Below are 26,659 nucleotides of genomic sequence, written 5' to 3'. Positions count from 1 at the left end.
AAAAAGAAAAGAAAAGCAATGGTTTTTAACTGTTTTCTAAACGAAGACAACGTGCTTCTTTCCCGTTCCTAGGTCCAGGTAACTATGAGAATGAGATGTCAAACATGGCCAATTAGTCAGGCTTTTCATTTTACATCTCTTTTTGTCACTGTCTTGTTGAGGAGATTTGCGTTTAAAAGGTTAATTACTCTTTGTCATACATTTCCATTGGTTAAAGTGCTCATAACAACTCCTAGAAGAATCATGAAATGTAAAATTCCCATTCTGTATCAAGAATTTAGTAATTTAGAAACCCAAATTGTAAAGATAGTAGTGAATAAAGAAAAATACACAAGAGAATTGGATTGCAAATCTTCCATTTTGAGACTTAAAGGTGATTTTTATGCTTTATATATTGACATTAGAAATCTTTTCGATGCTGGAAATTACTCCAAATGTTAAAAATGCCACATGGGTTTAGACTATTGCATGAATAAGCAAGTAAATTAAATATATCAGGGATACTATACAAAATGATATAATAACCCAGTTATTTGACCTGAGAAATGTGAGGATGTATTCAAACTTCCAATCTTTTTTAAATTTATAATAATTAGATTCATTAAACACTTCTTAAAATCCTTTGTAATTTCATTCTATACAACTTCTTGAAGTAACAAATTTCTTAAATATACTATCAATTATGAATAAAACTATGCTTCGTTTTGGTTTTAATTTTTAGAATTCCTCTTTGTAACATCAAGAGGAGCTATCTTGTTCTAATTGTTAGGCCCTTTGACGTGACCCAATAAACAGCATTTCTTTTCCTACCGCACACCAAACTTTAAACTAGTGGGAAAAGAAGGCAAAAGAATATGATTTCTGAAGCAAAACAACACTTTCATTACTCAAAGCTAGGATGAAGCTGACGTCTTTTACAATTGCATTTATATTTTTGGGATGTTTAGAGTTGCTCATACTAAACCCCAGAAAAAAACAGCCTTATCCACCCATTTAGAGACATGCAGAAGAGAAAATGTGCTCTCTTTGGTCAGGCTTATTCTTAAGAGATATAAAGAAGGAGCTGAATCAAGAATTCCCAATATACCAACCAATTTTACCAGTCAGATAAATCATGCTACCTTCCCAAGCGCGAGGGGATCAAAGCAATGGAGAGGAGTCAGGACTGTTATACTAACCTAACTTACTGGGTATGGAAAGAAACACCTGGAAAGGGAAAGAAAGAGCATCCCCCTCGCAAACTGTGCTCTCAGATTGTTGCCAACAGAACTTCTCTGCAGTCTTACTCTTTTTTTTAAAATAAACTTTGAAAATATTTCTGAAATTTTTCATTCTCCAAATAAAGGGCATATTTATAAAATATACTTCCTCAGAAAAAACTGTTGCTCATTTTAGTTGCTCAGCTGAGAACCTCGTCTATCACTTACGTATTTCCTGATATCTAGTTAAGAAGGGTAACTCTTCACATTATCCTGGGAAAGAATTAACCGTATATTTTTTTCCAGACCTTTTGTTTCTAACTAGTTTCCAATACCCTTCCTGAGGATGCTCAGAAATGCTGTTGCTCTTCTCAACAGTAGCATGTTGAGCCCATGTCTGCAGGGAACAATGAAAGTGCTCACTATAGCTCTTTAATGAATCATAATTGCGGGTTGAGACCCATTCATCATCTTGCAAATATCATCCAGATTAATTCTTCCTAAAATGCCTTGCCTTAAACCCACACTGAAACTTCTGCCATTTCACATGGTTAACATATAACTCAGTCTCCATTCAGTGTATTCCCCACAGATCAAACTGCTACTATATGCACAAGCTGCCTGTAATTTTACTGTTCTATAGCCTGAACTTTTGTAAAAATGTCAGATAAGACAAATTCCAGAAGAGGTTTTTGCTGTGTGTTAATTTCCTATAGCTACACGATAAAATACCACAAATAGCTGCTTAAAACAATGCCCATTTATTAGCTCACAGTTCTGAAGGTCAGAAGTCTGGGCATGGTGGGACTGGCTTCTCTGCTCAGGTTCTTACCAGGCTAAAATCAAGCTACCATCCCAGGGCTGCAATTCTCATCTGGGCTCATGTCCTGTTCAAGCACACAGGTTGATGGCAAATTTCATTTCCTGTGGTTGTAGGACTGTGTTCCCATTTTCCCACTAGTTGTCAGCAGTCAGTTCAACACCACATTCCGCTTCTAGGGGCTTCCCCTCTCTGCAGTTCAAACATGCGTGTTTGCTTTCTTCAAGGCCAGCAGTGAAAGCAGACTTCCACTCCTGTGACTAGCCAGAGAAAAATCTCTGCTTTTAAAGGTCCCAAGTGACCATGTTAGGCTCACCTGGATAATCTCCCTTTCTTAAAGTCAACTGTGCCATATAACATAAACTAATTGTGAGTCAAATCCATCACTTCATTGTCTCTAGAATTATGTAGGGTGGGTAAACCAGAGGCAGATGATTTTGAAGACCGTCTTAGAATTTTGCCTAGCAAACACTGTTAATGAATCCTAGACATAGAAATGCCTGATTGCTCCTATCCTTTTTTCTTTCTTAGTTTTGAGTCAGCTTATCTTTGCAAAACACTGTCCAAATCAGACTGTTCATCAATTTTTAAAGCCTTCTAAAATCTCTAATAAAAATCAGTTAGGAATTTTTTAAAAATCTAAATGAATTACTGAAATAAACAGGGTACTTATAACAAGACAGACCTGGGCAGGAGTCTGAATTCTGCTTTTTCGCTTTTTCGTGGCGAGTCAAACTGAGCCAGTGAGTAATGTAGTAATGGAGCCCTTTTATTCTGTTTCCTTCTGTAAAATGGAGACAATAATTCCTGCCCCTGGAACACTGTCAGTATTTAATGGGTGTGTTAAAATTCATATCGCAAAGCTAGGTCCAGAGTGGCCAGCTAACAATTTCTCTCCTATTCCTTTGTTTTATCTCTCTTTTCTTTTCATTTTGGTTCTGTTTGTTTTTTATTTAAACTCAAAAATCTCCAATAGATGAAACAGGCAAGATTTTCACCTTACAGAAAAATGTCACCTTTCCACCAACACATTATTCTCCACAAGGTTTTAGTATCCTGCAATTTATTACCATTGCCAACAGCTCGCCTGGTATGGAAGCACTGCTCTAATCTGTTGATCCCTCTTAAATGCTTATCATGGGAATCACATTGATTATCAAAAAAATAAATTACATTCTTCAGGCACCAGCATCATACTTGAGTATTCTAAATATTGATCGTGGGAGATGATTTATTTATGTTGTTGTTGTACAATACACTTAATGCATTCTTGTTGTATAAGGTGGTTCTAGAACTCTTCCGTAACTAGTGGAATAGTTTTTAGCTGAGTTTCCTTTCTACACTGAATATACCTTCAGTGATCAAATTTGTTCCCCAGTTCATGTCCTCTGGTTTTTTTAATCTTCCAATAACTTATCTAATTTAATTAATCACTCATAAATTTTTTTGTAAGTGCCCCTCAAATTATTTTTGGTTTAATTTTTTACACTTGACCTTCTATTCTTACTAGCTTCCCTGATTCTCTTTCAAAATTTCTTCATTTTGGAAAAAAGTTTTAATTTTTTGTTTATTTGTTTTCTTCATTCAAGTGTGCGGTTTTGCCACTTAGTCATCTGAGACTTGCGGTTGAGTTATTTTCTTAGAAATACATTGTGGTGGGTTTTTGTTGATTTTTTGTTTTGTTTTTGAGGAGGAGGATTAGCCCTCAGCTAACTAACATCCATGCCCATCTTCCTCTATTTTGTATGGGATGTCTGCCACAGCATGGCTTGCCAAATGGTGCATAGCTCTGCCCCTGGGATCCGAACCAGTGAACTCCGGGCTGCCAAAGTGGAGAGTGCAAACTTAGCCATTAAACCACCAGGCCAGCCCCTACGCTGTGATATTTTTAAATGACTTAAAGGTTTCCCCTGGGATATTAATGAGGTTTTTTTTTAATGTTTTCAGTCTTCTGTCAGTTTTTGCTATTTCTTTGTTTTATTTTCTATCATTAAGCACTCTCCTACTGACGGGTATGTTTAGTTCTCCTCACTTTCACGAAAATGTTGAATTTGATCATACTATTACCACTGCATAATTTGCTATTCTTCTGACCACTGCTCAGAACTATATCTGTTATATTTCATCCTCCTTGAAGTTCTAAAGGAATTTAATTTTGGAAAGTCATTTATCTTATCCAAATACCTGACACCCATATTTTGTCCTGATTAAGATTTCCACCAATCTATGTGGGCACAAATGTAGTGCCATATTATTATTATTATCTGGTCCAATTTTTTTAGGTTCTTTTTATTTGTTTTACGTATCCAACTGATTGTCAGTATCCCAGTATTTTGCTACATCTTTATGTTTCAAATATGGAACGTCTGCTTACCAAGTTTCCACTTACTTTCCTTGTCTGGTAATATTTTTATCCTATATGTTTCAGCATCCAAATAGTTTTGGAACACTCAAATGGGGTAATTGGAGGAGAGTTAATGAAAGGACAATTTACAAAGGTGAAGGTAGGGTTTATGAGAAGCAACAAGAAATGGTGCAGTAACAGTGGAGAGCCATTAGAAGGGGCAAGCACAGGGAATGATAGTTATTGGAACCTTGAGACAGAACTATCTGCTGAGGGCTGACAGGAACTATGACATTTAGTGAAGGATGCACCCAACACTCTGCATCCCAGTAGGCCTGGAGTCTAGGGGAAAAATAGTTCATCGCTTTCTTCCCTCCCTCCAATCTCTTGCTGGAAATCCCCACTGGTTAAAATCCAACTGGAAGCCAGAGGATAAAGGATCCCTTTCAGCATCTTCTCTCCATTCTGAGCAGGAGAAGGATGGAGAGCGAGTCTGAAAGGGAAAACTGAAGAAGTTCAGCACAAGTATCAACACTTCTTACATTCTCATGTCAATGTCTTCCTAGAGAGGATTATTTTCCCTCCATCTAGGCTCTGAAATACCATTCACTATCTATATATTTTGCCAAGCATTCTATATCACCTTGCCTTCTGAAATGAGTTTGGAAATATTTATGCATTCTCCATTAAGATGCAACTTGATGTCACCTCTCTGGGACGCTTTCCAGAAAATGCACACAGAGACACTGAAATACTGATTGCTTCTCAGGTGCAGTTCTTAGAAAGAGAAACATTTTAAAGAATATCAATGAAATCAATTCAGGCTCTACTTGTCAATCATATTTTGGTACAGGGCCTTCTTATTATCTTTTTCCAGTGATCTGAGTAGATGGTAAAACGTTTGCTCCTTCCTTGTTCTTGTTAGCATTAATGCTGTATCATATTGCCTGCTTTCTTTGTCCCTAGCAATTTACAATGACAGTAAGGGCAAGAAATCTAGGAAATTAATTCCTTTCATCTTAAAAGTTTTAATCTCTTTCTTCTAAAATATAATACATGACAGATCAGCTTTGCTAGTGGTTTTATAATGTCTATCGAAATCTCACCAGTGTGTTCAATCTAAATTTTTTTTCAGTTCCTCTTTACCATTTGAGAGGTAATAAAAGTCTCCATTGCCATTAAAATGTCTCTCTCACCATAGTGCCTGAAATTTTCATCTTCACAGAAACTTCTCTGATATAGGGCTTTATCTCCAGAAGTTTCCTATCAAATGGGTTTTGATTAGCTAAGAGAGGTAATACGTTCACCACTTCTCACATGTTCAGAGTCACTGATCAGCTTCAAAGTCATCAGGCAAGAAGAAGGAGTCATGGGTATTTAGATGAAGGTACCTGCTTAGAGAAGTTAAAGGTTTCACCTTCAGCTGATAGAATTAACCTATTTTTATGTCCAACATATTTCTAGTCATGGGTAAAACCAAATGAGCTTAGGGCTTATCTGCCAAAAATTTTCAGACATCAGAGCTGAGATTTATTTCCTTATCTGAAAGTTAAGCCCCATGCATCTCTGTTAACAAATGCTACTCAAGACCCTTGGATAAATATGTGGACTGGTAGATTTTCATAAGGGATAACACTCAGGAGAAGTTTAGAACTAGGGGCAAGTTCTGAGGAGGCAACTGTATAGTTAGAGGTGAATAGGATCAGAAATACGGGATGTGGGTGCACAGTGAGATGCTTACGAGGGAAATGGGTATACTACAAGCACATTTTGTCTCCTCCCCTCAACTTAAAAAAATGTTAGGCTCTATCCTTTAGTCAATGACTTGTTTGCTATAAAACTCAAAATTATTCTTTGATACTTCCTTTATGATAATAACAGCTAGCACTTTTTTCAATATACAAGGCAATGGTTTAAGCTTTTTAAAGATATTGGCTCATTTAATCCTCACAATAATTCCATGAAGTGGGTAACATCATTATCCCTATTTTACAGATGAGGAAACTGAGTCTCAGAGCAGTTTAGTAACTTATTCCAAGATCAAACACAGGCAAGTGGCAGATCCCGGAATTAGCTCCTGACAATCTGATGCAGAGGCTTTATGCTTAATCACTATACTACACAGCCTCTGATGGACACAGAGAGTCCATCCTGCCCCTCAGATAAACGTAAGTTGCTGTGTGTACAAATCAGATCATTCCCATCACACATCTTCCTCTGTGGTCTCAGCGTACAGCTGGACCATAGCAGACACTGCTCTGATATTTTGAAAAAGCATTAGGCTAGGTCATGAATCCTGGTATGGGTAAAACATAAAAGCAACAATAAATGTAGTCTGGGTGAATTTGAAATAAAACATCTTTCCCTCTTCCTCTGTAGCTGTATTTGGAAAAATATATCCAGCAAAGATGAGCGATCGCAAAGCAATTCCTGCTATCAGGCATCAGCTGCAGGACCATGCCTCCGGCAGCCTTCAGAACAGGGGACATCTATAGTAGCCACATGCCCTAAAGCCTAGTGTCAAAGCCTGGGAGAAGGTGTGCCTCACTAGCACTGCCAATGGAAAGCTGTTGTCACTAGTTTCCAGGACATCCTTTCTGCTCCATCAGCAATTCTGTAAAAATAGTCTAGGCATTTAAAAAATAAAAATGAAAATCCCGAGTTACAGTGGTCAAAGAGGATAGGAATTGTTGTGAGAAGAGGGAAGGGCTCAGTTACCTGGCGAGATACCTTCAATTTCACCTTTTTCTGCTTCTATCACTTTTTTGTCCCAGAGATGCCTACAGAGCTTAATTTTAACCCCATCAATGTCAATACTCTTCATAGAGGACTCTCAGAAGAATTCTAAGCCACTTTCAATGATTTGATTCTTGTTTTAAAACGTGCCTTTTTCTGAGTTGGATGAAGTAGAGGGTGTCTAAGAATCTTGAAGATATGTGCTGAAGTTGAACCCTAGCAAAATGTAGAGCTCTATGTGACTGCGGTCACTTGTATCACCTGTAAATAAGTAGAAATAAAAGTCTCATTATGTGGTGTGAAGACCTTGGCTTGTTCAGACCATCTAGATTGGAATCCTGACTGCAGCGTCAGGCTGTGTGACTCGGGAGAAGTCAAGTTCCTCTTCTATGAAATGGGGATGTTTTGTGTGTGTAGTTCATGAAGGTTTTTATGAGAATTATTTGGGATGAAGCATGTAAAGGAGTCAGCATAATAACTGAGTCATACTGCACATGGAAGTTGTTTAATAAAAGTTAACTATTTGTCGGTGCTGTTGTTATCATCAAAATAAGAAATACCAGGCATGAGAGCAATAAAGTTGGTTGCCCTAGAAGGAGCCACACATCATGCTCATTTCACTCTAGAGTCACACATTCCTTCATTGCTCGTGCTTTTCCCTCAGCCTGAGATGCCTCCACTCCCAATTTCTACCTATCGCTATCATTTTACATCCAGCTTAAATGATGCTCTTCCCATGAAACCCTCCACATCCCTGAGAGGAATGACTTGTTCCCTTCTCAGTCACACTCTCATGAGTGGATTCTTCTTTTGATAAAAGGTCCCTACAATTTCGGGTTCGGTACCTTGTATACCATAAGTACCCAATTCTTATTAAATTTTATTAATTTAAAATATATTTTACTCATTCTAAGATATGAATAGACTCACATTATTCATAACTTTTGTTCTTGCTCCAAAGTTGCAAACGTAGTGAGAACAAAAAAGATACAATTCCTTTCACCAATCGGCAATACACCATGAGCAGAGCACACCAGGCATATGGCCCTGGACAGCTGCAGTCAGCAATGACATCCATACAGTGATGGCTGGCCTTGGGATTCTACTTGTGTTTGACCTTGACAATAGTGTGCACATAACATAGTGATGCGCAGATCTGCTCATAATCTGAGTCAGCCCAGTCGGTTCAGTGCTAATGCAATTTTACTAAACAAATGATAGTTTAGTGGGGTAGGCTGGTTTTTGATACATTTGAGGCTTGGTCATATAAGCATGTCTTGTGAAAAAAAAGTTGAACCAAATAACCAAATATTTACTTGGGTGTAAAAATCACAAATTATTAAAAATTGTCACACGCATGGCTCACACTTCCTGATTACAAGTGTCGACATGGTTTGCCTGGATGCTGAGTACAGCACTACAAGTCTGCCTTAGCTTGCTCTAACTCTCACAAGTTCTAATACACTAAGTCAATCCAAAAAACTCCAAAATTAAACAGGAGCCAGGGCAGGTAATCATAATAGGACATCTTAAGAGGCAATCTGATTTATGAGTCAGACAAGGTATATGAGATTTTCTTTCTAATTTCAATCCCCAAATAATTTATCAGTGGTTTATCACATATAGAAAGACAGCTGAACTTGCTGTTTTTCAATAGTCAAGTTTATAAGCATGAAGAGAACCTAATACTAGTCTATATATGTTAACAGAGAATGTGGAAATGGAAAGGAGTGAGAGTCAGTAAATAATTATACATTCACGTATGTCCACATTTTGAAAATGAACAAGAAAGACTCCTGGGGAAATATAGCTGAAAATATTTCCTTGCAGATGTCAGAGTTATCTCAAGAAATTTCCCATGCAGAATAGTAATGGATTATTGAATTGGGGCTATTATGTTCTGAAACTGATCTCTGTCAGATGGCATGAACTGGACCTAGGATGTGAAACACTTTGCTGTATTTTAATATTTAACAATAACTTTTCAACTTAGAGCTAGCTTATAGGGAAATCATTGCTGCAAGATATGTGATCAAATGTGACAATGCTATTTTAGTTGGATTTCTGAGGGCTGAGACCACAACCAATACCAAGCAAAATACATTGAGTAAGTGACACTGGCCTTTGGCGTTCTCTTTTCTCTCCTGCCCTAGCCTTTCATTCCCTGTAGTTCCTCCCTCCCCAATAAACATCTAAGTGACCTATGATATTTACCTTCCTGCCTCTCAGAAGGATGTCTTTGAAACAGGGGGCGAGCATAACACAATTCACTGTTTCCCAATGACATTCCAGGGAGCTAGATGTTATCGCAAATTTCTCTAAAATAGGATTTTAGAGTCAAATTTGGGAAATGCATTAAACAAAGTAAATATACTTGTTTTTGCAGAATTTCTCAAAACCTCTGATAGACTAATGTGCACTGAGCATCTCCTAGGGAAGGAGATTTCCCAAATTGGATTAATTACAGAAAGCCCTTTCCAGTAACATCTATTAACATCTTACTCTTTGGGAAAAACTGATGTAGGAGAAAGAGTGAAAGGTGGAAAGGTCTGAGTTCAAACCCTGGTTCTACTGCTTACTTGAGAAACTTCTCTGAGATAAGGTTTTCTCATGAGAGACATGTGGTACATAGAAGACATCGAGAAAATGGTAACTATTATTTAATTACGTAGTAGCTAATAGTAGTAGTAAAGATATATACAGGGATCCGGGGAGCTGGGTAGAGCACCTTTATTCTTAGGAAGCTCAGAGCTGATAAGAAGGAGGGGGAGATGGAAAATGGTCATAAGGTAGTATAGGAACAAATGGATTAAAATGAAATGGGGGGTTGGGGCCGGCTCGGCAAGTACATGGTGCCTTCTTGCCTGCCAGGTGGCAGAAGGGAATTCTGCCTAATCCAGGAGGGCTGCAGAAATGTGTAAGACTGAGAAAAAGAAGTAGGAAGAGTTTTATTTCTCAGGCCATTGCTTATAGAAGATGAAAATCTCTTAGAACGTACCTGACTTAAAAATCATGGAATTCAGGGTCTTGGTATAATGAAGGTATTGGAACCCAAGCGTTCTGCCTCGATCATGGAAAGGGGAAGAAGTGCCATCAAGATCAAGGGAAAGGAGAAATTGTGTATACTTAACTTTTAATCTGCATAGCAGGGATGATAAGGGTACCACCATTGTTAAGATTTTGTGAAGATGCAAAAGATATTAAGGCATGTAAAGCCGTTAGAACAGTGGCTGGCACCCAATAAATATTAATTGTTATTATCTATCTTCCTAAAATGTGTTTTCAAATACTGATCATGGTACTCCTAGAGCAAATCCAGAAATAAAAATTGTTTCACACATATAATATACTTTTTAAAGGTAATAGGACAGTCCACAGGGACAGGGGAAATTAAGAAATAAGCCAAGAGCCTTGTCACTGCAAAGTTAAGACATATTTTAGACACTAGATGATAAAAAGATCTTCCACTGTCCAAATGGCTGTTTGAAGCACCTTCTCATCTGAAGACAAGGGAGTTGACCTGATGAGTTGATCTCTGATGCTTCTTAAAAGCTGAAGGACTCCATTTTGAACATTTGAAGGAAATTTAACCACCATTTCGAGTTGAGAAACTGATTTTTCCCAGCCCTGTTAATAACAGTAACACTCACTTATTACTCACTTTCTATACCCCAGGCTCCATGCCAAATACTTACATGGACTATCTAATTTCCCCTTCCCAACAATGCTATAAAGTGGTATAGTCTCTCTTCCTTTCTTATTTTACAGGTGAGGAATCTGAGTCTTGGGGAGATTAAATAACCTGCCCAAGGTCACTCAGTGGATAACAGCAGAGTCAGGTCTGTGCAGTTCCAGGGGCTAGACACATCCAAGAAATTTACTACTCACTGACACTCCCTCACCATTTTCTGAATATTTGAAATCACTTTGAATAAGTAATTATAAATAAATTACTCATGCTGTTGAGTCTCAGACACTGCTAATACTACCACATAGAACATAAACATGCCAACCGGGTTTGTGTAAATTAGGTTAGTTCTTCATTTTTCAAATGAAAGACATACATACAATCTGTCCTGGAAATTCTGAAAGGGTACTTTTAGTCCCATCAACCCTTTCAACTATCTAAATGTACTGATCATAACAATTTAATTATGTTGGTGATTGTTATATTAAATCCATATATGTTGGCGATTATTATGGTAAGGTTGTTTCTTTAGGCCTAATGTATTATTAGATGCAACTGCCAACTTTTTGCCAGCTCAATCCTTTTGCTATTGCTTCTGTGAAAGGGTTTTCTTTAGCTCACATGAATTCCTCCTGTTTGCTTTCACTGTACTTATTTAGGCTTAAGCAGGTGGCTGGTGAAATAAGAGAAACCCGCAAATATTAGGATACTTGCTTCCCTCAAGCAGGCTAGTTTGACGCAATCCAGAAGGTCAAACAGACTATATGCGTTCATTGGAACTACCTATTCCATTTATCACTGTTGATATGATACTGTATGAGATACTGTCATATGATACTGTATCAAGTAGTTTTAAATGTGCCTTCTGTCTCTTCAATCAAATAGCTCCTATATCTTTTGAAATTACTTTCCTTCTCTAAAACATTACTAGTACTCAAAACAGCCCATGTGCTAAGGCTGTACACTAAAATACTTCTTTTGCAGCTACTCTCATGCTTAAAGCAATTCACTATATCCCCAACACCAAAAACCCAAGAACATAGAAGGCCATCAAGACATGACCTCCTACTGCTCAGGCCTCATCCATCACCTCCTAGTTCATACTATATGCTCTAGTATACTGTTACCTAGTTGCTTAAAAAACTAACATAAAATGTTCAAACCTAGTTGCTTAAAAAACTAACATAAAATGTCTCACATGTCCATGTCTCTACAGTAGCCAGAGCCTAGCATTTCCCTTTCTCAACCCATCCAATGGCTTCCCCTTGTCAGCCCAAGTCATTGCAATGCCTATGAGGTTCTACTTCCTCTGGCACCCCCCACCTCACTTCCCTGCTCTGTTACCTCTCTGACCTGCATCTCTTACCACTTTCCCCTCAGCTTAATCTGTTTTAACCACACTGGCTGCCTGCCCTGGCATACTCCAGCCTCAGGGTGTCTTAATCAGCTTAGGCTGCCATGGCAAAGTATCACAAGCTGGGTGGCTTAAATAACAGAAATTTGTTTTCTTACAGTTCTGGAGGCTAAAGTTCATGATCAATGTTCTAGCAAGGTTGGCTTCTGGTAAAAACTCTCTTCTTGGCTTGCAGATAGCAGCCTTCTCACTGGGTCGTCACATGACCTTTCCTCGTGTGTGCGGACTCCTGGTGTCTCTTCCTCTTCTTATAAGGAGACTAGTCCTATTGGATTAGGGTCCCACTCAAGGAACCTCAGTTAGTTCTTTGTAGGCCCCATCTCCAAATACAGTCACATTGGGGGTTAGGCCTTCAACATATGAATTTTGGAGGACACTCTTCAGCCCATAACAGGGCCTTTACATATGTTATCTCTTTTCCTAGATATTCTCAAGACTCACTTCTCATCTTCCTCAATTCTTTACTCAAATGTGACCTTCTCAGAGAAGTCTTTCCTACTCTACTAAAACTTACAAACTTTCCCTACTCCTGGCACTCACTATCCCCTTTATTTTCTCCACAATATTCTATGTACTATCATCATTTTATCACTACATATTTTACTTATTTATTTCTGTTTCTTCCAACCCCACTAGAATGTAAACTACACAATAGCAAGGATTTGAGTCTATTTTGTTCCCTGCTGAACTCCTAGTACCTAAAACAGTGCCTGGCACATAGTGGTTTCTGAATAATCAGTTGTTAAAGTGAAATTGGTTTGAATTGTACATGTGTTTTTTCTCCATAGAACTTCCCTCTTCTCCAAGTTTGTTCCTACTCAGCCTTAAAAACTTAGGCTCAGTGTTCCCTGACCTCTTGCAAGAATAACACTTTGGGCATATCCAGTTTCTATAGCTACCACATTATGTTAAAAGGTTCCACTCCCGTGAGCTACCATCTACTGAGTGTCTACTATGTGCTAGGCATCATACTCTAAATATATTTTCTCATTTAGTGCTCAAATACTTTAAAGCATAAATACATCATCCTAAGTCTACAGCGAAAGAAGCCAGAACACAGAAAAGCTAAATAGCTCATCAAACTTAGAACCCAGGTGTCTCTTTAACTCAAAAGTCCTTCTTCTTAAGACTGCAGGCTACTACCCCCCACAGTCACAAATGCAGCCCTGGCCTGGCTCAAGGGTCATTTCCTGTGGACAGCTTTTCATGAACTATCTCATTTTCAGGGAAAAGTAAAAAGCATCATTATTAGATCAGCAAACACTCATTGATTTCCCACTATGTGTTGAGGCCTATGTGCATAGATTGATAAGATCTTGTCTTTGAGGAGCTTGCAGTCTAGTTATACATGTGCTGTAAAGTGGAATATTTTCACTGCTCTCTTTTTCTGCAAACTTTGGGATGAATTTTAAGAGTAAATCATGAGTGAAGATGAAGTCTCTGTCATGTTTACTTTTCTTATCAGAAGTAGCATAACATCTGTTAAAAAATAATCAAATGGCGAAAGAATGTCAGATAAACTCTCCATTCATAGAAATTTCTCCTAGTGCTGCTCTAGGACTCCATAATGGTCCTCTCCTGTTCTTTAGATTGCAACTTGTTCCACAGCAGAATCAATATCAGCAGGCAGTTACTTATATGGTGTGAGTTGAGGGATATCTAGAAGGTCCTACCCACACAACCAAAATATTTGTTCTATGTAGAGGCTACATTAGAGCTCATTTTAGGATAATTGTCATTTTTTGCTACTCCTCTTTAAAAAATTCTCCTGAAAGTGGTCATTTATTATATCATTAACAGTTTTATGAGAAATTAATTTGTCTTGTGATGCTCCTCCTTGATAGAAGGAAGTTCGTAATATTTCACCTTGAAGGCCTGGAGAGAGTAGAGAAAGATGGAAGAGATGCTGAAAGAAATAAATAAAAGGAAACATTACATACAGAAAAGCCAAGTACAAATTTTGCTGTTTCATCATTTGTGCCCCCACTTAGCTAAACCTTAAGTCATTTGTGACTGGTAGCTTCCTCCTTCTAGAAGGTCTAACATTCCTCTTTGCTTTTCTAATAGGCTTTTGAAGTCAAGATGAGCACTGCTGCCTCTTTGGTGAGGGCTTTGTATCATGAGGCTGTTATGTTTTGTTTTTCTTCTAGGGCAGGTCTCTAATGGTATTTTTTAATCTTCAAAGAGCTCCCCAGTCTACTAGAAAGAAAGGAATTAAAAACTCTGAGGCATTCGCTAAACCAATCAGCTGTATTGGTGCTCCAAATGTGAACAAACCACGTAGCTCGTGGTTCTAAGAATGGTAAAGGCTTGGAGGAAATTACAGAGAGACCCTTGAGAGTTAACTCGTGCCTCTGCTGACTCTCCAACAAAAGGCAAAAAGAAGAGCTCATGTTATTGAGTTTTGCTCCATGCCGGGTACTGCTAACAGCTTTATACGTATGAGTTCTACTGAACAGTGTGAACTCGGACTGTGAACAAAATGCAGCTTACTTTTGTTTTTTGTCATCTCATTAAACTTTATTTAGTGAAGTAACTGACCACTGCCTTTGGATGGTGATTTGGCAGATTCTTTCCTTCTGGTCACTTTCTGTTCTAACAACAGCCTCCTTTCTAAAGTTGCTATCCCCACCCCGCTTCAGGTCAGAATGCAATAGGAAGCCAGCTTCAACTTCCTGCCCTCTTCCCTCTTCCCCACACTCTGGATGCTATTTGCTCCTTTCCAGGTAGAAGGTGAGAGGGAGGAAAGGTTATGGAGCAGGACAGTTCTTACCTGGCTGCGGTGTTTGCCCTGCCAGGGTCTGGCAGATGGGCAGAGCTGACGCTGTCCCTCCTGGACACTCTGCTGTGACTCTGCCTCCCTTCAGGTCCCTTTCCCCACTGATGCCATCCCTCCATCCCAGTGCTCCTTGCCTTTTCCCTCCTTGGCCTCCAGGATCAGGTAGTTTACCACTGTCTCTTCCTCTGGAGTCCCCTTGCCTCTCATCCCAGGAAGATCTTGTGCCCATCCTTGTCCAGGAGACCTGATGATAAGTGCTATCCCACCAATTCTTGGGTGTACCCACTTGTTCCAATAACCATGCTCACTGTCTCTGCCAAAGAACTTGAGAACTTGTCCCTTCTTGGCCCTCTCTACCCCCAGGGTTGAGGTTCCACTATGGCCTACCATTCATCCACATTGGCTTTCAAATACTTGTCTTCTCTGTCTCCCAATCACAGGGAGCACATTTCAAAGGTCCCGGAGTGGAACCTCAAAATGCCCTCATTGGGCCTGGCTTAGAAGGTGGCATCTCCCAAGTTTGGAAATATGGGAAACTCACATCGATGGGCCAGGCCTCTCCAAAGAAATCTCTGCCAATCCTCTCACACCAGTCTCTTCTCCACTCCTTGGTGGTTTTACACTCTTGATATAAAGGTTCCCTGATAGCTATTATATTAGCATATCATGTCAATGAAAACTAAAACAAGGAGAAGCCTATTCTAATACCCTAGTACATAGGTACTAGCTCTTTTGGATCCCAAAACAATTCTATGGAATAGGAATTATCCCCATTGTACAGATGAGTAACATGAGGTGCCATGACATTTAGTAAATCACCCACGTTTTACTCATCAGATAAAAGATAGAACCAAGATTCAGATTCAGACAGTCTAATTGGACAGCTGGTGTTCTCAAGCCATAGACTATATGCCTTTATCTACAGATATCATGTACATGGAAAATCAAGTCACCCTGAAGTGAATTGCACTTGGCCAAGGAAGCAAAACACAGAAAATTACTAAGTCTTGGAATAGAGTTAGACTTTTATTGAGTCTTATTAAACGATCAGACTTTATGCAACAAAAATATGGAATGGAACTATTTGAAAAAGATTAATCTACTTGTATAAAAATATGCTGCAATATCTCTCACCTACAAATGCAAAATCAATCACTTTTAAATCTTCTCCAGCTACCTCAGGTTTCTGGTTCACTTCTTTAGTAAAACACCTCAAAATAATTTTCTATAATTATGTCTGCTTCTTCTACTCTCATTCACTCTTGAATGCACTCCAAACAGTTTCATAGACACTAATCTATCAGAATATCTCTTGAAGAGGTTACTTATGACTCCAGGATCTTTTCTCAGCACTCATTGTGCCTATCAGCAAGATTTGTGCAGTTGATCACGCCCTCCTCTTGCAATACTTCCTTCTCTTAGCCCCCAGTGCACTACACCCTTGATTTTTCTCCCACCTCACCATCTGCTTCTCCACAATCTTCACCGCTTCTTCTTCATCTTCCTTTCTTTGATGCTACAGTGCTTCTGGGCTCAAGCCTCAAACTTCTCCAATTATATTTGTTCTTTAGATAACCTGATCCAGTCTTTAAATATAATACATTTCCTAATGACCCTCAAGTTCGTATCTCTGGCTTGGACTAATCCCCGAACTGAACTACAACCTCTTGTATCCCACTGCCTTCTAGACATCACCACATGGTATCTTACAAGCAATTTCAAACTTAACATACTCAAAACGTATAGATTTACATAATCCCCAAAAACACTTCCTCCCACAGTCTTCCTCATTGTAGTAAATGGTGTCTCCACTTTCCCAGTTCCTCAACCTCCAAATTTGGACTCTCATTCATTCACATCCCATCCAATATATCAGGGAATTCTATAAGCTCTACTGTGAAAACATCTCAAATAGACCCCTTCTCATCACCTTCAGCAACACCACCCCATCTAAACCACTCTTATGACTTGCCTATGCTATTGGGATGTTTTCCTAACTGGCCTCCCTGCTTCGATCCTGGCCTCCGCTACAAGCTGTTCTTCACGTAGAAGTCAGAGGGACACTTTTAAGTCAAATCAGGCCAAACTCTGCACAAAACCCTCCAATGCTTTCCCATCTAACCCAGAGGAAAGTTCCAAATTCATACATTGGCCTTCCACACAGCATGGCTTTCGGTTTCTCCTTTGACCTTACCTACTCTCCAACCCCATCCTACCTTACAACCACCACACTGTTGCACTAGTCACACTGGCTCTCACACTGTTTCTTGAGCTTTTATAGGAGAAACATTCCCTGACCACTGCTATTATCTATCATGTTATCCTGCTTTCTCTGTCTTCTTGGTACTTATTTTCACTTGATATATTAATGCTTATGTGTTTATTTATTGTGTCTCCCCTTGTAGGATACAAGTTCCATAAGTGCAGAACTTTGATTTGTTTTTTCACTGCTGTCTTCTCATCACCTGATCTAAGAACCCAGAACAGTGCTTGACCCAATATTAGGTCTCAATAAACATTTGTTGATTTCAGGGGCCATAAGGATGCCCTATGAATACAAACAGTAGAATAAAATATCTTTAAAGAGGCGCAAAGGGAGGAGTCCTGGTCTTTTATTTTTAAATGCAGGTGGGAGTATGCCACTAATTTATTAGTAAAGGAGTAATTATTCAGATTACCCTGAGTTTGCTTGCTCTGTGGCTATGGTTAAAAATTAACATTCTAGACATTTTATGAAAATGAGCACTGTTCCTCCTAAGCAGTCTTTCCCACTTTGAAAATGTTTTTACTCCAGAGACAAAACATGGAAATAAACCTGAGTCTAATTAATATAAGTATAATTGCATGTATAATTATTGGATAATGTTATTGTAAATAAGCTTCTTCTTAGCAAACATAATTTCATTTGAATACAAGATTCACTTTTAAAAGTTCTGAACTTTTTATTTCTAGATTTTTTTAGTTCTCTTATTTATGCATTATCAAATGTGTCTATGTATTTTTCATTGCTGGATTATTGTTTTATGGCTTATATTTCCATTTCTCTTGCTCCCAAAGTTGCATTCAAGAAAAATATTTAGGAGCACACAGTAATAACTTCTTAGGGTAATGTTACTTTACAAAAGTAGTATTTTAACAGAACTTAGAGTTTGTAGGATTATGCAAGCTAAAATGTTTCTGCTCTATGAAATATATTTGGTTCACCTCCTCTTCTAAATTCCATGTATCTCCTTTCAATATCTGCTTTCCAGGAGACTATGGAAGATTGATGGAGACATTAAATCCAAAAACTAAAAGAGAAAAACATGTAAATGTGAGTCTTCAGTTGCCTTTAGAGGAGATATATTGCTTAATAGAAACATGCAGGAAACAATGATAGCGGGCAGTAAATCCCAGATTAATTACATTTATTCAATATGCTATGGAGCCAATGCATATAGCTGCACTTTTTTATAAAGCACTATAATTTATGATTTTTGGCACTAGACAGTAAATTTATAAGCATTCATGCTGAAAGACATGATTTTGTCCCTTATTACCAAAAGCAAAATTACTCTGCTCTATTACAAACCTATGAGATCTCTATCCACACATCTTTTATTTATTGATTTCTCAAAAATCTGTGCTTTATGTTTCGTTGTACAATCATCAGTATACCTCAAATGTTGAAAGATTTGAAGCTGCTAAGTAGCAAATATTTGAATTCACAATGATATTCTAAATGATCCCGGAAACATCATTTTAAGTGGTAAAATCAATATGTATTTTGGTTCAATTGCAAAATACATAATGGCTATTTCTAGCATCTCCTCAGACTCTCTGTTTAACCAATTTGTATTGTGATGTTTGGCCTGAGGCACTTCTATTTTTAGTTCTAATGAAACAGGCTTAAATTGCTTATTTTCTGTTTACTAAAGTCAGCCCGTTTGTTACTATGGGAACTATGACAAGTGCTCTAGCTATTTTATTAAATGAATTAAAAATATAGCTGAAGACTGTGAAGGTGCAGCATGTCATTCTTAAAACATACTTTCCAACATCTGTAAAACCATGGCCATACTTATAGAAAATAAGAAAATAGCTATAAATAAGGTCTTCTAAACTGCAAATCTGTGAGGCTATCCACGTTTAAAAATATGAATCATAACTCACACATAGGCATCCCCAATTTACAAAAAGTCTACGTTCTACAAGTATACTTGTAAGTAATTTCCTTGGAAATTAGAACACGTTCACCCATGGAAACAATTTCTTAAATAATAATTAGATCTCCGGGCCCACCCTCAAAAGCTCTTCAACCTGTGATATCTCAGTCTATAGCAATGTTAGCAATAGCCTTTGTTCTCAGCTCTGATGACAGGAGCCATGTTGCAGGGATGAGAAGAAAGGAAAAAGTTTACTCATACTTATTTTGTTTTTAATAGGCAGAGCATATATTGGACACCATTTTGGAATACTAGCATCCACTAGACTTTGCTGGTGTTGAGGCCCCCAACTACATTCTTCGCTATTTGCCAGTGGCCCTGTCCCCAGCCTCTTGGTGTCCTCTCACTTTCCCACATCTCCCTCTGAAGTTTCATGCCCGACTTACCTTGCTCCCAACCTCCTCCTGCCTGTACATTGCACATTGAATCCTCACTTTCCTCAAGATTCAAGATGCTCCTAGCTAGTGTTAAAAAAGAAAGCAATCAAAATACACTCTATTGCCCAAACAATTGAGAACTCTTCCTTAAGTTTTTGAGTTTTAAAAACACAATGGAGTAGTCCCCTCTATCAGCAGTTTCACTTTCTGTGGTTTCAGGTACCTGTGATCTACTGCAGCCAAAAACATTAAATGGAAAATTCCATTTCAATTTGTAAGTTTTAAATTGCACACTGTGCTGAGTAGCATGATGAAATCTCATGCCATCCCACTCCAGCCCTCTTGGGATGTGAATCATCTCTTTGTCCAGCATGTCCATACTGTATACACTACCCACCCCTTAGTCACTTAGCACCCAGCTTGGTTATCAGATCGACTGTCACAGCACCACAGTGCTTGCATTCAAGTAACCCTTATTTTACTTGATAATGGCTGCAAAACATAAGAGAAGTGGTGCTGACAATTTGGATATGTCAAACAGGAGCCCTAAAGTGCTTCCTTTAAGTGAAAAGGTGAAAGTTCTTGACTTAATAAGGAAAGAAAAAAAATCATTTGCTGAGGTTGCTAGGATCCATGGTAACTTTTATTACAGTATGTTGTTATAATTGTTCTATTGTATTATTAGTTATTGTTAATCTCTTATTGTACCTAATTTATAAATTAAACTTTGTCCTAGGAATGTATGTATAGGAAGAAATGTAGTATATATAGAGTTTAGTATCGTCCTTAATTTCAGGCATCCACTGGGGGTCTTGGAATATATTCCACTGTGGATAAAGGGGGACAACTGTACTTTTGAACCTAGACAAATCCCAACCTGTGAAATTTCCATCGCTATGACTAACGAAAATATTCAGAGGGTAATGATGTAAGAAAACCACTTTGAGGGAATGTTCAGTTGTAGAAGTCAGATCCAAGAAGTCAGTCAGAAGCCAGTTGATTTAAAAGAAGCCAACTTCTTGACTGTATTCTTTAAATCTTGGCTCTTAGGTTTTCTGTTAGAGATTGGGTGGTGTTAATTAATTGTAAACTGAGTTATCTCTGTTCACTTCATTTCCAGAAGATTCTAATAAAATGTATTTTATTAGCCCTATAATTCTGCCTTTAAAAGAGTATCATCTTCCTGGTTGAAGGGGTCAAATTAACACAATAATATAGACAAAATTTTGTTCTTATTTTATGACAGATTACAAACCAAACAAAATCATCATAATTTGGCCACTGTGAATTTTGCACAAAAAAGGAAGAAATTACTGGAACATTTAAGACAGAGTCAATAATTTACTATTTTGTGTCCAAGAAAGGAAAAAAAGGAAATAATTTGCTTAATGCTAAAATCAAGATGACACAAAATGAGTTATATTCATTGTTTATAAAGCTATATTTTATATAGATTCAGAATTAATCAAAATATATAGGGAAAGGCTAAGAGTTTTTTCTAGAAAGTTAAAGAATGTCTTTTTTTCTATACTAATTATTATGGTGGTGGATGTGAAAACAAATAAGGTTTGATATTCTGTTTTTCCATAATGTAGTACCTGAATTTGCCAGTAAAGTCTTTCTGGCAAAATTTGTACATTTCTGTGTAAATACATGTGTAATAAAATATAAAATAAAAAACAAAATTATTTTTTATTTAATTTCAGTGGTCATTTAAGATAGAAAATTCTATAAGGGTTTCACAGAATTTTAATATTACTGATGCTTCAAAATAAAGACATACTTTTGACCTAACTCTCATTTTTCATTTCCTTAGGGTCTACTTTCATTTGTAACACTCACATAATTCCAGTGAAAAACCAAGAGGGAGTGGCTATGATGTTCATCATTAATTTTGAACACGTGACAGATGAGGAAAATGCTGCCTCCCCACAGAGGGTAAACCCAATATTACCAGTCAAAACTGTAAACCGTAAGTAAAAGGCAACATGTACATAATGCGTGTCAAGTTGTCCTACTGTAGTAATTTTAATACACTTTTCCATTTTGACTCAGTTCTCAAAATATGTTTGCATTGTAAGTAAAATAATTTTAGATAAGGAAAAGCCATAGCTGATGTTACCCTTGGTGCCCTACACAATTGATCAGCTGATTTCAAAGCCGTTTGACTTGGATATACCATAGTTCATTCAACCAGTCTCCTACTGATGGACATTTAGGCTGATTCCAAACTTTGGCTGTTACAAATAACGCCAGAATGAATTGTGCATATGTGTTCTCATATGTGTATATGTATATTCTTAGACAAAAGCATCTTCAGGGCAAGGTTCTGTAAGTGGGATTCCTGGGTCAAAAGGTAAATGTACATGTAATCTTTTTAGAAACTATCAAACTCCCCTCCTTATGGTTGAACCATTTTACACTACCACCAGCAGTGTATTAGATCTTTTCCCCAAAGCCTTGTGGACAGAGTGAGTCATGCTTCACAATTTTTGTCTTTATGATAGGTGAGAAGTAGTACCTCAATTAGTTTTAGTTTACTCAATATGAATGAGGTTCATATATTTAAGCACTATGAGCATTTCTTTTTCTGTCAATTGTCCATTTCTCATATATATTTTCAATTTTTTGTTGTCTTTTTTCAAATTATAGAATAAATGACAGATTGCTTCCCCAGCCAATAATTTGTCTTTTATATTTTACCTGATTTTTGTCATGTAAAGGTGGGGGTTTTTGGAATGTGGCTAAATTTATCAACCTTTTCTTTTGTTGATTCTCAATTTTTGAGCTATAATTAGAAAAGCTTTCACCATTCCACAGTTGTAAACAAATGCAATTTTTTTTCTAGACCTTGTATGGTTTTACTTTTTAGTACCTCTGATCCATTTTAGGTTTAGCTTGGTTTATAATGCAAGATATAAATTTAATTTATCATTTTATCAATGGCTCTCCAGTTGTGCTAACGTCATTTATTGGAAAGTCTATTTTTTCACCTGTAATTTGAGATGCTGTGTTTACCATGTACTAACCTTCCTTAAGTGCTTACGTATATTTCTGCACTTTCTATTCTGTTGGTCTTTTTATCATTTAAAATCACACTGTTTTAAATATACAATTAATCTCTGATATGACATGCACCCTTTGATATTAATTTTCAGGTGTTTGGGGTTATTTCTTGCTGAATATTCCGTATGAACTTTAGAATCAACTTGTCTAGATACAGAAAAAAAATTGGATATTTTATTGGATTCACATTAATTTTATAATTGAATTTGAGGAAAATTAACATCTTTATGATGTTCAGTTATTCTATACAAGAATATTATGTGTATTTTCATTTTTAAGTCTAATTTTTGTGTCTTTTAGAAGTGTTTTAAAATTTTCCTTATTGTTTAATTTGCTACTCGGCATTTAACATTTTTGTTGTTGCTGCTATTATAAATAAAATCTTCTCTTTCATTATGTCTTCTGATTATTTTAAAGCCTCCTGTTTTTTTCTGAGTATGTTAATTGTATATCCTACCATCTTAGTAAGCTTTCTTAATTTGCAGTGGTTTATATATTGGCTCTCGTGTTTTTCAAGAGTCCGATTATATCAAACAGAAAGTGTTTTACATTTTCCTTTCCAATTCTTACACATCTAATACTTTCTTTTTTAATTGTGCTGGCTATTACCTCCAGAATATCATCAAAAAAGAAATTGTGGTGAACATTACGCCTTGATCCTGACTTTTATGTGAATGCCACCAGTGTTCCCCATTAATTCAAATGATGACCTGTGGGTTGTGTTCTATGTGCTTTATAACTTTAAGGAAGTTTTCATTGACTTACATTTATTAAGTATGGGTGTTGAAATTTGTAAATTGCCTTTACAGCATCTATGGATATGAGTGTGCCATTCTGTTTTCTGATTTTTATGGTAAATTTCATTAATGGAATTACTAATACGGAACTCTTCTTACATCCTTGGAAGGAGCCACATTTGGACATGACATATTTCATTTTGCAATATATCATTGGATTTGTCTAAAATTGATTTAGAATTTGTGCATCGATATTCATTAGGGAAACTGATCTGTAATTTTTGTGTGTGTATGTGCAATTTCATCAAGTATTTGTATCGATGTTATAATTCCTCCAGAAAATAATTTGGAGCTTCTTCTCCATTTTCTATGCTACAGAACCATTTAAATACTTTAGGGATTATCTGGACTTTAAAATTTAAGTATGATCCCCCTGTGAAATCATATAGCTCCAGTACTCATTTGTAGAGTAGCTTTTTGAAAATATTTTTTCCAGAGATTGGACTATTCAAATTATCCAGCTCACCAAGTATCAGTTTTGTTAAATTTTATTTCTTGAAAAATAATTTATTTAATGTAGATTTTTAAAATTTATTTTAATAGAATTATGCAAAGTTGCCAGTTATGATATTTTAAGATTTCCTCTGTTCCTATAGTTATTTCCTTCCTGATATTTCTCAGTTCTTCTATTTTTGTTTTCTCCCATTTGAAATTTTCTGTTACTTAGTGCTTTTGTTTCCAAGGAACTAAATTTCATTGTTTTATCAACCCTCTTAGTTGATAAACTCATAAAATTTTGCTTTTATCTTATTAATTCAGGTTTTTATCGGTTTACTTTGTTCATCTTCTAACATAATTGATTTATCTGCATTCTTTCAGTTTTTTTGATATATGATTTTAAGGCTATATATTTTTCCCCAAACACTGTGTAAGCAATACTCTATGAATTCAGATATGTGGTATTTTCATAATCTTTTTTTAGAAAATATGCAAATTTTGTTTTCTTAGTTTTTAATTGGAGTTGTTTTGTGTAGAGAATTTTTAATTTTCCAGTAGGAAAGGTGTTTTTTTAAGTATTATTTTATTAGTAACTTCTGGGTTTAACATCTTACGGTCATAAAATGATGTCTTTATTATTTCTCTTCTGTAGTTTACTAAGGTTTTTCCTATGGTTTATTATTTGACCAATTTTCATGAATGATCTACATGAATGTGAAAAGAAGGTGATATTCAAGAATATTAGGGTACAAAAGTTGACATATACTTTGAAAAGTCTGCCTTATTGTGTTGTTTTTTAAGACTTCTAAACTTTTGTTTCTTTTCTGTCCATTAGATGTGTGTTGGATTAAGAGAAGTGTATTAAAGTCTTCTGTTATTAGGGTATTTTCTCTGTTTTTCCTTGTATCTCTTGTAATTTCTGTTTTACAAATATTGCTGCTGTCTCACTTTTTTCGTAGCTATTCACATTTCACAGATAGTCATATAAATCGTTATATTCTTACTGTAAGTTAGCCTGTAGCATGCTAGTGTATCGTATTTTTTAATTAATGATTTTCCATCTAAATTCCACTGTATCTTAGATCATGACATGTGTTTTTTCTTTTTCCATTTTCTGTTATATCTTTCAACCACCTTTTAATCTTTTTTTGTTTTAGTTATGTCTTTTTTATACATTGTAGAGTTAGGTTTTCCTTTGTTTCTTGTAATAAAAAACACTTTTTTCATTTTAAACTACAATAGGCGTTTACATTTATTGATATAACTAATATATTTTCTCTTAGTACTAACATATTGTATGTTAAATATGCTCTCGTAAAGTACTTCATGAGGTTATGTTTTCTTTTCTCCTTTTTACTGTGTGTTTTTGGTTTGTTTGACCCTGTTTTCACTTTTATTTTGGTATTCAGGTACATTTGTATTTTTTTCTAGCAGTTATCTTTACAAAATAATTTTATATAATGCCCTTCATCTCTACCCCTTTTCCTCAGACACCGCATTTTGGTTCCTTACTATAGCAAGAATCAAATTAGCTTCTAATTCTTTTCTTCCCCTTTTCCACCATGAAATTTTAGTTAATAATATTACCTGCCTTAATGCTTATCTTTGTACTCCTACCTATCTTATTCTTCTATCTTTCAGTCTGTCAACTTAAATTATGTCATTTGACTCCCAATTTTTACCATCAGGGCACTCAATGAGCTTATTTTACATTTTCTTCTTTCTCTTTCGCCTCTCATTTTGTTTGGTTGTGGTATTTCTAGCTTGTCAGTGGTTGTAATGTTTACCTACTTCTCACTTTTGTTTTGGTCTTAAATTTCTAGTGAAATGTATTCAGTGCTTACCACTAGTCTTTTTGCCAAAGGTTCCCCATTGTAACTTCTTGGATGAAGTTCATCCTCTTCAGGAAATGTTTATGAGTAAAATATTTTCATGGTTCTTTCATGTTCAATGCTATTTTTCTAGAGCCTTGACACTTGAAGGACAATCTAGGTAGACATTACATATTTGGCTCACAATTTATTGCCCTGTGAAACTTGTAGATATTGTTCCACTCTTTTCTTTCATCCAATGTTGCTAATGAGAAATCTGACGCCAACCTACTTGATTACCCTTTGTAAGTGATTTTGATAGTTTTTCAGAGTCCCAGAAGACTTCAGAAATAAACTAATAATAGGAGACTTTAATACTACTTCTCTTTCAAATCATGAAAGACTTTTAAAATCTAAAATTTTTACTAGCATATGTCCAGATTTGACTAATCTAAATCAATTTTCCCAGACACATGATGGGCCTTTCAATATGTAAATTCAATTTATCTTTTATTTCAGGAAATTTTTTTGAATTATAATTTTAAATATTTATTTAATTTCTTTTTGCTTGTTTTTCTTCTTCAAGGACTCAAATAATACGTATATTGGACCTTTGTTGTCTGTCTTTCATATTTATCACTTTCTCTCTGGTCCTTTTTTCTCTCTATTTCTGTTTTATTTTCTTGGCTTCTCTCATTTCTAACCTTTATTCTTGTGGGTGGCTTGTACTGTGGTTTTAATTTTTTACATGATTTTTCCTTTTTCTTTCCTGAATTTATTCCCTATATTTTTCAGTTCTAGCTTTGCATTTTCTTCTTGTTTGTCCAGTTCTTATTCCATGTTTTTCAATTCCTGACTCATAATTTTATTTCATATCTTCAATTATTGGCTTAAATGTTTTAAAATTTTTTGGGGGGTGTTAAATAGTTATTCTATTTCATAATTATCTTTTTAGCACAATTTCCTCTACAAAGTATGTTTTTAT

General features: G+C 36.3%; 1 protein-coding gene across 12 annotated transcripts in view; it reads left to right on the top strand.

The window, feature by feature from the left end:
* Window positions 1-26,659, top strand: part of KCNH7 (potassium voltage-gated channel subfamily H member 7) — a 471,784-nt gene that overhangs the window by 281,325 nt on the left and 163,800 nt on the right. For all 12 annotated transcript variants that reach the window (XR_011428515.1, XR_011428516.1, XR_011428514.1 and 9 more), the window contains exon 3: window positions 21,379-21,534. Coding sequence is in view for 8 of the 12 variants with exons in the window: in XM_070241908.1 (XP_070098009.1) it covers window positions 21,379-21,534 (156 nt within the window). In the remaining 4 variants the exon portion in view is untranslated. The remainder of the gene's footprint in view (window positions 1-21,378; window positions 21,535-26,659) is intronic.

Source organism: Equus caballus, chromosome 18 (genome assembly GCF_041296265.1).
Source record: "Equus caballus isolate H_3958 breed thoroughbred chromosome 18, TB-T2T, whole genome shotgun sequence".
Classification (NCBI taxonomy): domain Eukaryota; kingdom Metazoa; phylum Chordata; class Mammalia; order Perissodactyla; family Equidae; genus Equus; species Equus caballus.
This window is presented reverse-complemented; position numbering and strand designations above follow the sequence as displayed.